The following is a 14,425-nucleotide window of genomic DNA, read 5'->3' as shown; positions in this document are numbered from 1 at the left end:
CTAAGAATTTTAAAAGAATAATTACCGTTGCGCACGAAACACTGTTCGCAAAATTTACTATTCACGAATTCACTATTCACGTGAATAGTACCAGCGCAAGAAAAAAAATTTCGCCACCAACGTGGCTCTGATACCAGTTGTTGGGAAATTAGACGCAACTAATTCCGCCCGGGATCAAGTGTGACTCAATATTGTGGATATCGACCGATATGAAACGAGAAGAAAAAATGACACCGATATTTTTAACGTGGTTCGGCCAAACTGCCTACGTCCACGGACCCACACCAATATATTAGAGAATCTCAAAAGGAGGAGTACAACAAAAATACCACACTGTATTTTGTATATGCCTACGCAGAGGCTATCTCTCAACTCACTTTTATCACTCGTGTATAACTTCCACACTGAAGTTTTCTCTCACAAGAATTTTCTCTCTCTATTTCTCTCTCTATCTTTCTTAGCTGAAAGCTTTGTTTGATAGTTGTATTTGGTGTGTTGTGATGCTGCTGCGAGGAAGGATTTTATAGGGGATGAGAGGTGGTAGGTGGCAGATGGTGGTAGGTGGCAAAATGGTGGAGGTGGTTGGTGAAGAAGGTTGGTGGCAGCCTACTTCCATTTTTTTACTAACAGCAACCACCTGGATGATGATAGCATGCACGGGAAACTGTCAGTGATGTTGTTGTTCCCAACATTCATGAACTTCAACCGCTCGCATCTTTCAAGGGACTTTGGGATTTTCCCTTCTAAAGCATTATTGTTAAGATCCAAATATCCAAGTTGACAATCCATGGGAAAATTATCTGGAATGCTACCGCTGATGTTGTTTTGGCTTAGATCTAAGTATGAAACCACGTTTTCAAGTAAGCACGGCGGTATGCTGCTACTTAATCTATTGCCAGACAAATCAAGAACAGCGATCCTCGTATCACTGCAAAGGGAGGTTGAAATCGATCCACTTAATCTGTTATTAGCAACAGACAAGTACGAGAGTTGAGACGCAGGTGGAATGGGCAAGTGCAACTCACCCTTGAGCTTGTTAGAGTGCAAGTATAGGTATACAAGAGAAGCAGGGATATGGTAAGGCTTTTGCAGATCTGTTAGAAGATTATAAGAGAGGTCCAAATACCAAAGTTGTGTTCCCCAAATCCAACTAGGTATCTCCCCACCAATCCGATTGTCTGAGAGGTCCACGAATTCCATATCCAAAGGTTTGATGAAATTAGGAAAATGGGACAAATTACATGAAGCTAGTCTTAACTCTTTTAGTTGGAGACTGCCATATGAAGTTGAATTGAGGTTGCCAACATCTACTGACAATCTATTGTGAGATAGATCAAGTCGTGTAAGATTCGCAAGGCTTCGAAAGTTTTCCAGTTGCAAAGTGCCATTAAATTGGTTGTGGCGAAGAACAAGTTCCGACAATGAAGGGAGAGCCAAGAGAGAGTGGGGAATATTACCAGAGAATGAATTCCTCTGCAAATCTAAATAAACAAGATTGGAAAGACCTTCAAACAGCGTAGAAGAAAGTGCGCCTGTGAAGAAGTTATATGACAAATCGAGATTAATCAGGTTGGTTAGGTTAGCAAAGGTGGGTGGAATCGAACCCTTCAAACTGCAGTTAAAAAGACTCAAGGTGGTCAAACTTGGAAAATTGGCGAACAAGTCTGGAAGTTCTGTTGAAAGATCGTTAAAATCTAGTCGAAGGATGGAAAGGGAATGGAGTTGCCCAAAGGACTTAGCTAAAGTCCCAGACAAACCACAATCAACCAAGCTCAAGGTGGTGAGGTTGGGTAAATATGATGATATAATGTGGCTCCGTTTTCTACTCTCATGATGAGAGGAAGTAACATTGCTATCATCAAGATAGAGCTCTCGAAGCCCTGTAAGATTTTGGACAACCATCTCCAGTTTCACTGACACATAATCATGGGAGAGATCGAGACTAACCAACCTTCTCAAGGAAGAAATCTCAGCTGGAACCTGCCCACCAAAATAAGCATTGGATAAATTCAAGTGTGTCAAATAGGTGAGATTGTGAATACCTTTCGGGATGGGAGTGTTGTTGAAATAATTGTAGGCTAGATTTAGCTTCTGTAGATGCATAAGTCTGAATAGACTCGATGAATCCGCGATTCCACCAGAAATAATGGACTCATTATCGAGCTGCAAACTAACGACGTAGCCAGCAGCATCACATTCCACACCGGGCCACTTGCAGCACTCATCCCTTTCATTCCATCGCACCAATTTTGTTGAATCAGAAGGTTCGAACTCCAAGATCAACTCATTCCTGAGTTGAAGCAACAATGTTTTTTGATGGTGAAGGCATTGGGTATTATAAGAATGAGTACTCAAAATGAAGGAGACAAGAATAGAGATGAATAACAACTTCGGAAGCATTGTGTGAGTGTGTTGTGAACAAAATTGATGCAATGAGATGTGTAGCTTTATATTGCCACGGGAAAGACTAATTAATAATAAAATTTAATTCAATAACTACTAAAGTCTTTATTGCATCAAAAGTCCAAAGTCTAGGTCGTCCCATTTTAATTTAGTAGTTGCTACAAAAACGAAGTAATATTTCCTTCATATATTCCACATGTAGGCCAATGCAAGATATTGTAGAAAGACTTCTGCACAGTTGATTTGAATGACTAAATAAATTTGTGCATGCTTAGGTCTGTGTACCATTTTTTATACCGAATTATTATACCTAAATAAAACGAGGTGAAATCCTTTGTCTCATTAGCAATTAACCCCATTAATGTGGAGACCAATTCAAAATTCAAATGCTAGAATTTAGCCCAAGGATTGATTGGTGGAGCTTAATAAGCTTTTTCCAAATAATTCATAGTTAGGACTTAGAAGAGTATCAAGTCAACGCTGTGTAGCCCACGTTAAAGCCACATATCAGTTTTATCATTTTCTTCCAATCCCAATCGTGTAGGCCTACTTGTGGAATTTACAAAATATAGATTTATCCTAATTTCAAAACATTAGGAAAAATATCTGTGAAGTCCAAAAACTTAAATTCATTAATTTTTTTTTATTTATCTTACTTATCTTTAGGATTGAGTATAAAATGGTTTCGGAAAATTCTTATCAACCAGAAAATTTCACTTATCAATATCTGAATAGAAAAAGAAAAGAAAAAGAAAAGGAAAAGTTGTGCATCAGTGTATGTGGAAATTACAAATTAAATAGTGAAATATGGTTTTGTCTGATTAGCAACTATAACCCCATTAACACTCTTAAGGTGGAGACCAATTCAAAATTCTAATGCTAGAATTTAGCCCAAGGATTGATTGGTGGAGCTTATAAGCTTTTTCCAAATAATTCATAGTTAGGACTTAGAAGAGTATCAAGTCAACGCTGTGTAGCCCACGTTAAAGCCACATATCAGTTCTATCATTTTCTTCCAATCCCAATCATGTAGGCCTACTTGTGGAATTTACAAAATATAGATTTATCCTAATTGCATAAATAATATATACTCTCTCCGTTCATAAAATTTATGTTATTTTTAGCACAGATTTTAATAAAATGTAAGTGAAGTTGACGTAATCAAAATAGAGCTCTAGAAACCCTGTTAGATTTTGGACAAGGATCTCCAATTTCACAGATATTGTAAAATAATAGGAGATATCGAGACTAACCAACCTCTTCAAGGAAGAATTTCAGGTGGAACCTGCCCACCAAATTCAGCATTGGCTAAATTCAAGTGTGTCAAATAGGTGAGATTGTGAATACCTTTATTGATGTAAATTAAGTACTCCCTATTAATTATTGATGTAACATGTGGATTTATCAACTTTCATTTGTTCTAGGAAGTGGATGAGTTTATTTAATTTGATAATTAATGCAACAAGCTTGGGATGAGAATGGACCATAGCTATTTTTATTGGAACATTATCAATTCAGAAGCTTAAATCAAGGACTTCAAATTAAATAAAAACTCTACCAATTCACTGCCTGAAAGATTAGCAAAAATTATCACTATGAGCACTAAAAATTAACCACATAAATCTATGTATCCACTTCTAAATAGCATATTTTTTAATTAAATAGTTGCGTTTATTGTGAGTGGAATAAAAATATCATTTTATTATGTATGGAAATTTACCAAAAATTAATTGAATACATTTATTGACAGAAATGATAAATTGAATACATTTTTTTTGTGCACAGAGGAAGCAACATATATCCATAGGTTAGAACATTATATAATTAAGTTGATAGCATCCTTTAATAACAAAGGTTACAGAAAACCAAAAGAGATAAACTAATAACAAATTATATATACAAGTGTAGAATGCAAAAATAGAGAAATCAAAGAAAATAAATTAGAGATGCTAAAAGTATACGTGTTCGAATATTAAAGAGAGAAGCTTCGTCGAAGAAAAGAGGAGAAGAGAAATCTAAAATGTAGGACCAGATTATGAAAGTTTGCAAATTTTTTTAATTTCATTTCATATCTACTATATATATATGTTCAATTTTTTAGTGCTCAATAATCGTGTTGATAATTGAAAATTTATATGAAATCAAACGAAGTCGTTTTTAACTGACGTGGAAATAAAATTTTCACGTCATTAATTAGTTGTCAATATTAATTTTTTATTTATGAGTATTGATAACTAATTAATTCTTAATTCAATGTGGTAGAATAGTTGGCTTACTTTTAAGTTTAAAGGAATCAATTAAATCTATTAATGAGACAATTACTAAATTTTGATTTCTTATCCCAACTTCAATCAATGTGGAATAAAGCATATTCATGCATGTTATCTTCAACCATTCGTAGTTAATGATCAATTCGGACATCTAAATATCCTTTTTAACTTTCATTTTTTTCAGCCAATAGAATAATATTTTGCTACCCTCTTGAGTTTATATTATTTTATTTGATTTAATTTGGTGTTTGTTTTAGGGTCAATTCCCGAAAAAATACACCAACTCTGATCAATTTCCAATATTACATATGATCTTAAAAATTTGAATTTGAATTCATTCAAATTTTGTTTCTCTTTTTTCCCCATTCAATAAAATTGCCTACAAACTGAAAATAATAATAGTATCATTTTTTATTTGCCACATGAACTTAAAGATTTGCATTGTATTTTATATTTTACCTACATTACATTCTCTCATCGTTTTTTTAAAATTTTCAACTATTTTTTCACTCAAATAAAGCAAAAAAAAACTTTATTTTTCCACTTTATTATTCTTACAATTTATTTTATTTTATATGTTCTAATTATGTAACATTATTAATTAATAAATACATACTACAAATTATAAACAACCAAATATTTGCTATCTATGTGCTTCAAACATAATAGACCTCCTAAATCTACCAAACGTGTATATAATTAATCTAGGATTTCGAGAATCATGATCATTATTGTATGTCGTCCATCTTATAATTATTTAACTCGAACTTGATTATTGTATATCTTCAATCTTTTGATTTTGACAATAGTGTTGGTATTGATATATTTTTTTTGATAAAGAAATTTAAAGATCGCGCGACAAAAAATTCGAATCCAAGACCTCAGCTCTTATACACACGCTGTTGGTATTGATATTTGGTTTCTATGTTTGTGTATGTAAGACTATGTAATTTATAGATGCTTTAAGGCTTCTGCATAGCATTTTGGTCTTAAAATGACTTGTAGTGATACCATGTACTATCATTTTTTTCGACAGAATAACAGTATTAAATAAATAAATTTAAACGTCGTCGCACCATGGTGAACTTGAATCTAAGACCTTTGTCCTTAAACATTAACGTCTATACCGCTCGACTATAATACACGCACATGATACTATATATCAATGATATTTTATATATGGGCAGCCACATGCAAAGTTGGAGATGAATATGGCATTTATATATCCCAAATTCTCACTTAATTTTCCCTTATTATAGAAATCAAACTATTTTCCTTATTTTCTTATAATTAAATCAAACACGTTAATTTAACAATTAGGAATCACGTTACTTTCTCAAATCATAATTCCTGCGAAATAAACGGGCCACAAGAATTTTATTTCTTATTTACTTTTAGATATACTATTGGGCTAGACAAATTAAATGTAAGAGGAGATGTATAATTTGGTCTGGTTTTTCGGGCTAGCCCATCCCGGCCCAAAATATTTATACATAAAATACATTTTTTAGATGGGCTATGCTAGAAAATAGCGGCCCAATTGTTTTGAACCAACTGCCAAGGGAGAAAGTGAACAGTAGGTGTTCGATCAATTGTCTGAACCAATACGCAATACTAGAGGAATTTATCCCGAATCGATCACTTACCCGTTGGCAAGCGTGACGTGCCCACCACTGATGTGAATTCTCGTAAACTTGTTGCACATCATCATTCCACCACTCTCCTGCAACATATTATTCCGAATTTAATTATACAAACTCTAAAATTCCAACACAATTAAGAATTTTAATTCGAGCTTGTATACCTAGTAAGATGGGAAGTTGAGCATGAGGCTTAGGGAAAGGAAAAGTGTGTGTCTTGGGCGGTAGAATGATGATGGCGCCATACACAGTAGCTCGAGTCCAATCGATGTGGGCGTGCCAAAATAAAGTGCCTTCTTCCTTGGAGAGCAGAATTCGTTGTCGAAACCTCTTGCCGGGACTAATAGGACACATAATGTATAATCTGATGAATGTGCTCGTTTGGAATGTCCGTGGGCTCACGGATGAATCTAAACGAATTATTAAGGAATACTGCATTTTCTTCTCTCTTCTTGTGATGGGTAGCATCGAGCCCAAGTCTAATTTCAATAAGACAATCATTTCTCACCCTCTGCTAAAACAATAAGTTTATACATTCAATGCAATGTTCTCACCTCCCGGAAAAAATAAGTTTATACACACTTTTCCTTTCCCTAAGCCTCATGCTCAACTTCCCATCTTACTAGGTATACAAGCTCGAATTAAAATTCTTAATTGTGTTGGAATTTTAGAGTTTGTATAATTAAATTCGGAATAATATGTTGCAGGAGAGTGGTGGAATGATGATGTGCAACAAGTTTAAAAGAATTCACATCAGTGGTGGGTACGTCATACTTGCCAACGGGTAACTGATCGATTCGGGATAAATTCCTCTAGTATTGCGTATTGGTTCAGACAATTGATCGAACAGCTACGGTTCACTTTCTCCCTTGGCAGTTGGTTCAAAAAAATTGGGCCGCTTTTTTTTAGCATAGCCCATCTAAAAAATGTATTTTATGGATAAATATTTTGGGCCGGGCCGGGCTAGCCCCAAAAACCAGACCAAATTCTACATCTCATCTTACATTTAATTTGTCTAGCCCAATAGTATATCTAAAAGTAAATAAGAAATAAAATTCTTGTGGCCCGTTTATTTCGCAGGAATTATGATTTGAGAAAGTAACGTGATTCCTAATTGTTAAATTTACGTGTTTGATTCAATTATAAGAAAATACGGAAAATAGTTTGATTTCTATAATAAGGGAAAATTAAGTGAGAATTTGGGATATATAAATGCCATATTCATCTCCAACTTTGCATGTGGCTGCCCATATATAAAATATCACTGATATATAGTATCGTGTGCGTGTATTAGTTGAGCGGTATAGACGTTAATGCCTAAGGACAAAGGTCTTAGATTCGAGTTCACCATGATGCGAGGTTTAAATTTATATACTCCCTCCGTCCCAGCTTTTTGTATCCACTTTTAGTAGTACCTTTTAGTAGTACTACTAAAAGTGGATACAAAAAGCTGGGACGGAGGGAGTATTTAATACTGTTATTCTGTCGAAAAAAATGATAGTACATGGTATCACTACAAGTCATTTTAGGACTAAAATGCTATGCAAAGCATCTATAAATTACATAGTCTGACATACACAGACATAGAAACCAAATATCAATACCAACAGTGTGTACCTAGTGATAGAAGATTAAAACTCAAGAGCTGAGGTCTTGGATTCAAATTTTTTGTCGCGCAATCTTTTAATTTCTTTATAACTTGTGTAATATATCAAAAAAAATATATCAATACCAACACTATTGTCAAAATCCAAAGATTGAAGATATGCAATAATCAAGTTCGAGTTAAATAATTATACGATGGACGATATACGATAATGATCATTGAAAGAACCGTCTACCCAACAATACGTAGAACACTTGCACAAGAACTAAAGATGATACCCGGAATGATGCAGCAACACAAATAAAATCGAAAGCAGGAACGGAAACGAACACGCGATATGGTAACTCAGTTCGGTGATAGAACACCTACGTCTGAGAGGTCTCGCCCAGGTTAAATTACAGCAGGACTTATACAAAGACTCAATCTTTCTAACGCCTCTATAATTTCCCAAAACCCCAACACACGATAAACCGTTGAAAGCTAGATAACACTAACTCTCTAAGTGTGAGCCCCGACGAACACACTTAATCCCTTACAACCAATAATTCACAAAACAGATAAAACTGACTTGCTTTGCTCAACACAGAGAATAAACGCAAAGCTAGTTAAAAACAAGAACATAAACACGAATATATGATGTTCTCTCAAAGCAAGGTGCGGCGCTCATAAACTGCTTGACAGAATGCACAAAAAAACTCAACCCTTCTTCGAGGTTGAAGACGACTTATATAGCTGTTGCAATTGAGAATCCTCGCTTGAACCAACTCTTTAAAACTCTGAGAAGTCGATCACTATATCACAAGAGTGACCAACACGGAACAAACACTCTAAGGAGTCCAAGTATATCCATAAACCTTGACCAAATCCGAAAAGGATATTCTCCAAAAATTATGCCCAGTCGTAGTAATGGTATCACAGATGGTCATACATACCACAAACATATAAATGACAACAAAAACAAATAGAGTCTCCAACTCTAACAATCATATATGATTCTCAAAATCCTAGATTAATTATATACATGTTTGGTAGATTTAGGAGGTCTATTTATGTTTGAAGCACATAGATAGCAAATATTTGGTTGTTTATAAATTGTAGCATGTATTAATTAAGAGTGTTACATAATTAGAACATATAAAATAAAATAAATTGTAAGAATAAGAAAGTGGAAAAATAAAGTTTTTTTTTCTTTATTTGAGTGAAAAAAGAGTTGAAATTTTTTAAAAAACGATGAGGGAATGTAATAATGTAGGTAAAATATAAAATACAATGCAAATCTTAAGTTCATGTGGCAAATAAAATACAATGTATATGAATCCGAGGTATGAAGCTATGGCAGCCCATCTGCACATGTATACACCCTCAGATCTAGCTAGCTCGTTTCTCGGCGGCGACATCCGGTTCAGAAGGAGTAGCATAGCACTGATGAGCTCCGTTCCGGCTGACGAGCTCTGTTGTGAATCCGAAATCTGGCGATTTCGCCGTTGAAAGCTTGACGGGGGAGGGGCAGACGGGGTCTGGGGAGGGGGAGGGGAAGTTAGGGTTTGGGGCTCTGTAAACTGTTGCGCATTAAATGTGAATTTCTGACATACGAGAAGTTGGGGCTCTGTAAACTGGTGCGCATTTAAATGCTTATTGAAGGTTAGGTATAGCTATTAACTACAATATATCTATCCGTTAGGTGTAGTGTAGCTACTACTCAGATGTTGCAAATGAGAAAAATGCTTTTGGTTCGGTTTTCCTTAGCCGGCCCCAAATACCACTCTCATTTGTTTGACTGTTTCCCCCATTACTACCAACCTCTTTATTTCTCTTGTTTTCCTATGGGTGGTACTAGAGCTGTAAACGAGCCGAGTCGAGCCGAATACTAGCACTGAGGTGGCCACGGTTCGGCTCCCGATTCGAACCGGAACCGGAACCGGAATCGCCGGTTCTCGGTTCCAAAAACTGGAACCGGAACCGAACCGAAAAATAATCCTCACGGTTTCGGTTCCAAACCGTGAACCGGCGGTTCCGGTTCCGGTTCCGAACCGCCGGTTCCGGTTCGAACCGCTAGAACCGTCCATTTTTTTTTTTAATGTAATTTGTATTATTTTATGTATTGTTGTGTAAAATTTAATGAAATTTGCTTTAATAAAATAAATGACACAAGAAAATATAAAGTCCACATACATTATTTTCTAAATTGAACTTATAATTCAAAGTTACACCTTACAACTCTTATAAATAAAATTTACAAATTACAACATTTGAATGCTAAAATAAAATTAAGGCAATTTAATTTACTTTTTACAACTTAAATTACAAGTTTTCATGAGTAAAAATAACAATTATCGTGAAAAAATACTAATAATTTTGAAATATTACATTTCTTCATATGAATAATTAATTTTTATTAAGTCAATAATTACTCATTTTCCACGAAAAATTTACTTTTTATTAAGACTAAGCATAAAGACCACGGTTCCACGGTTCTACGGTTCCACAGTTCTAACCGTGGAACCTTCGATTCACGGTTCCAAGGCGGTTCTGGCACGGTTCCATCCCGGTTCTCGGTCCCACGGTTCGGAATCGGGAACCGGCAGTTTGAGAAATCCGAACCTTAACCGAACCGGCCGAGCACGGTTTCGGTTTCGGTTCGGAACCGTGTATCACGGTTCCGGTTCCAGAACCGTCCCGGACGATCCGGTTTTTCGGTTCGGTTCTCGGTTCCGGTTTTTTTGGCCACCTCTAACTAGCAGGCTTGAGCTCGGCTCGTTTAAATATTTGGGTGTTCGAGCTCGGCTTCTATGAGATTCGAACACATGACCTTAAATTCATTTAACAAAATGATGAATCAATCATAAATCTTGAAGATCTAAAGGCTAAAAATTGTTCTTATTTTAGTATTAATTTCCGGTATGATCCGTGTCGTTGCTTAATTTAACAGTAGTGACTTGTATACATCTCAATTGATTGTTTATAAAATTATGATTTCTTTTTATAGAAAGTAGTAGAATTAAAAGAGAGATATGAAAAACGTGGTATATTGTTGAGGTCTTTATCAGTCCTTGAATTGGTAAGGTTTTTTTACCCATACCTATGCAAATAATTTGGCATTTAATGACCATTTATGTATAAGTCGTTGTCACACATACACTACAAGAGGAAGGCAGATGATGATCGTGGACTTAGATCGTCCATTCACTCCATTGCCATTTCCCCATCTCATCTCTCTTTTTGCATTTACATTAATTACCCTACCTATCTAGATATTTCTCTCTCAATATATTTCTTTCTCCCATTTTTCCAACTTTTATCGTACAACACTTAAATTTTATTTGTCACGGCCTCTCTCCCTATATGAAATTTAAATAAGAACTTCTATTTAAATTGAGAATAAAGAATTATTCTTACTCTTTTAATCATGAAAATTTATAAATAGATATCTTATTTTAATGAATGAATGCAATAACAAAAATTTAAACTATTGGAGTGGGACGGAGGAGTACAAAAGTTACTCCCTCCTCTCTCCATCCAGGAAAAAATTGTTGCTCCTATTTATAAATGTTTCACACGATTCTACTCACATTTAAACTAGAATCTTACTCATTTAATAATTTCATTCACATTTTATTAAAACACGTGTCATTCACAATGTCACAAGTTTTTGTAAATGGAATGAGTACTTTTTTTTACAATTAAATCTTTATTCATTAATTAGTTTTTCTAAGGAAAACACGTTTCATTCACATTATTATTAGTTTTTCTTGATTTTAAGATGTCTTATCTCTATCTTAATAATAAATTCGATTTTAACTAACATATGGCTTGTCTCTGTCACAATAATAAATGAATAAAATATGGCAGACATTTTAAAATAAATGTATACTCGATCAATCAAAACATAACCAACATAAAACTTTTTATTATATTTAAAATAGTTGAATATTAATTATTATCTATTTTACAAATTGTATAGCTCTTAAAATAGTCCATATATATAGATGGCATGTGAACGATCGGGACGCTACTTGAGACAATCCATATTATGCAGTATAGAGGTGATTCTAGCATGTGAACCGTCGCCGTCGGGACGCTACTTCTTTCCCAATTTTGGTGTCTTATGATCAATTTCTTTTAGTTTTTAATTATTTTTTGTTCATTTTCAACTATTTTACGATTTGACAGCTATGAGTCAAGAGTTCATCTGACCGGTGGATGGCTAGATCATCTAGCCGCCCGAGCAGTCAAATCGTTCTCTTTTTCAAAATTTTCCTACACATTTATGATTGATAGCTGTCAAATCGGTCCAATGTGCAAGACTTTCACAAAAAACCAAGCAAAATCATCAACATTAGACGTATTTAAAGAATACAGCATAAGAAACTTGTATTTATAAAAGATGACATTTTTTATATATAACGTAAGCAATAGAGCATTTTAAATTTGCACTCTTACCTGACACTACCGCAGAGCAGTTTAAATTTTCATTAGTACCTAACACTACCACAGTACCACCTAGGGCTGTAAATAAACAGAGCTACTCGCAAGTTATTCATGATTCGGCTTGAAAAAAAGCTCGTTAATTCGGAGCTCAATTCGATAGTAAATGAGCAAAGCTCGAGCTTGATTTCGACTCGTTGAGCTCGCGAACATGTTCAGATTCGATTGTTCGTGAACATATTTGCGAGCTTGTTCACAAACTTTCAGTCGAATTAGTGCACGAACCTTAAACGATTCGAGCTTGAGCTCTAGTAACATTAATTTAAAAGCTTTTCTTAAATTTATAACGAATTCGTGCTCGAACATCATATATACGAACATCTAACGAGTCGAGCTCGAACTTAAGTTCGACATTATCGAGCATCATCCGAACCGAGCTCGGTAAATGGGTGACGAACCGAGTTCGACCAACAAGATAAAAGCTCGAATCTAGCTCGAACACCCAAATATTTAAACGAGCTGAGCTCGAGCCTGCTAGTATTCGGCTCGGCTCGGCTCGGCTCGTTTACAGCCCTAGTGTACACCCATAGGAAAACAAGACAAATGCGCACCAATTTAGAAATAGAGAAAACAGATCCCCAACTTGATGTACCACTTTATGTTTTATTTTTAATTTTGTTTATTTTCTTATATGTTTTTTCTTCAATTTTAACTTTGTATGCCTTCTCTCTCCAGTTCTCACGCCTCTCTCTCTCACTCTCTACAGCCAAGATGGTTCTCTCCAATGATTACGATTTGCTCAATCCACCGGCCGAGCTTGAGAAGAGGAAGCACAAGCTCAAGCGCCTCGTGCAATCCCCCAACTCCTTCTTCATGGATGTCAAGTGTCAGGGTTGCTTTAACATAACCACTGTTTTCAGCCACTCCCAAACCGTTGTTGTGTGTGGAAACTGTCAAACAGTGCTGTGCCAACCCACTGGTGGCCGTGCCCGCCTCACCGAGGGCTGCTCCTTCCGAAGAAAGGGCGATTGAAAAAAATAGACTCATTTTTCACATTCTTTATTGGATGTGAGTCTGAGGCCTTTTTTTGGTTGGATGTTTTCTTTTTGTGGACATGTAATGCTTGCTAAGACTTGTTGAGTTTCTCAAAAAATAACCCTTCAAGTTATGTTATTCTAGGTTTTGAATTATGTTATATTATAATTGACCAGTTTTTTTGTGAGATTTAAAAAAAAAAAATTTTTAACTTTGTATGCTTTATTTTAATTTTGTGATTATTAACTAGGATTTATTCCATCAATTTAGGGTATATAATTATTTTTTATCATTTAATTTCACTTTTAATTATTAGCTAATAATAGGTTGATAAATTCAAAGTCATGATATATACTCCCTCTGTCCCGCTATTTATGACACGTTTCTTTTCGACACGGAGATTAAGGAGAAGAAAATTAAGGGATTAATAGTGTGTTTAACAATTTGTTCATCACCAATTGTTCATTGAAAACTTATGCAAAACCAAAAATAAAAAATCGAAACACAATAATCTAAGTCATTAACTATTATTGTACTTACAAATTAAGAGTCAATGTTCTTCACAATACCCCAGGTTTCACCGGATACAGCAAAAGCCTAAGAAAAATATATTAACAAAATAAAAATACCAGAATCTAAGTCATTAATTTTTAGATGCCAATAATAATTTAGCTTAGATGGACGAAACGTGCATATTAACTGAATCGTGCCCTGGGAGACAGATAATGGATTTCTGTATAACAATTTCAATAAGGAATGTTTTTCTCATTTGCAACGTGTCAACATCTGAGTAGTAGCTACACCTAATATACTCAACTGATAGATTGTAGTTAGTAGCTATACCTAACCTTCAATAAGCATGTAAATGCAGAACCCCAACTTCTCGGATGTCAGAAATTCACATTTATTGCGACCTTGAAATAAATAAATCAAAAGATTAGAATCAACCCCATCTATATATTATAGCAAAATAAATCTTATCCTACGTGGCATCGTATATTTTTCTCAATTCTCATTCATTCTTATTTATTTATACATTTCTAATC

The 14,425-nt window shown here is 34.9% G+C and overlaps 2 protein-coding genes across 2 annotated transcripts; one reads left to right on the top strand and one right to left on the bottom strand.

Annotated features, from left to right (window-relative positions):
* Positions 1-606: 606 nt before the first annotated feature.
* On the bottom strand, positions 607-2,400 carry LOC131013669 (receptor-like protein 7). The gene has a single exon (XM_057941803.1). It carries the CDS (start codon positions 2,398-2,400, stop codon positions 607-609), a length of 1,794 nt encoding a protein of 597 aa, XP_057797786.1.
* A 10,666-nt stretch (positions 2,401-13,066) lies between these two features.
* Positions 13,067-13,592, top strand: LOC131006274 (40S ribosomal protein S27-2). Its single transcript, XM_057933466.1, has one exon. The coding sequence runs from the start codon at positions 13,116-13,118 to the stop codon at positions 13,374-13,376; it is 261 nt and encodes an 86-aa protein (XP_057789449.1). The 5' UTR covers positions 13,067-13,115; the 3' UTR covers positions 13,377-13,592.
* Positions 13,593-14,425: the final 833 nt, after the last annotated feature.

Source organism: Salvia miltiorrhiza, chromosome 1, assembly GCF_028751815.1.
Source record: "Salvia miltiorrhiza cultivar Shanhuang (shh) chromosome 1, IMPLAD_Smil_shh, whole genome shotgun sequence".
Classification (NCBI taxonomy): domain Eukaryota; kingdom Viridiplantae; phylum Streptophyta; class Magnoliopsida; order Lamiales; family Lamiaceae; genus Salvia; species Salvia miltiorrhiza.
Note: the sequence above shows the minus strand (reverse complement) of the source record. Positions and strands in the feature narration are given on the sequence as shown.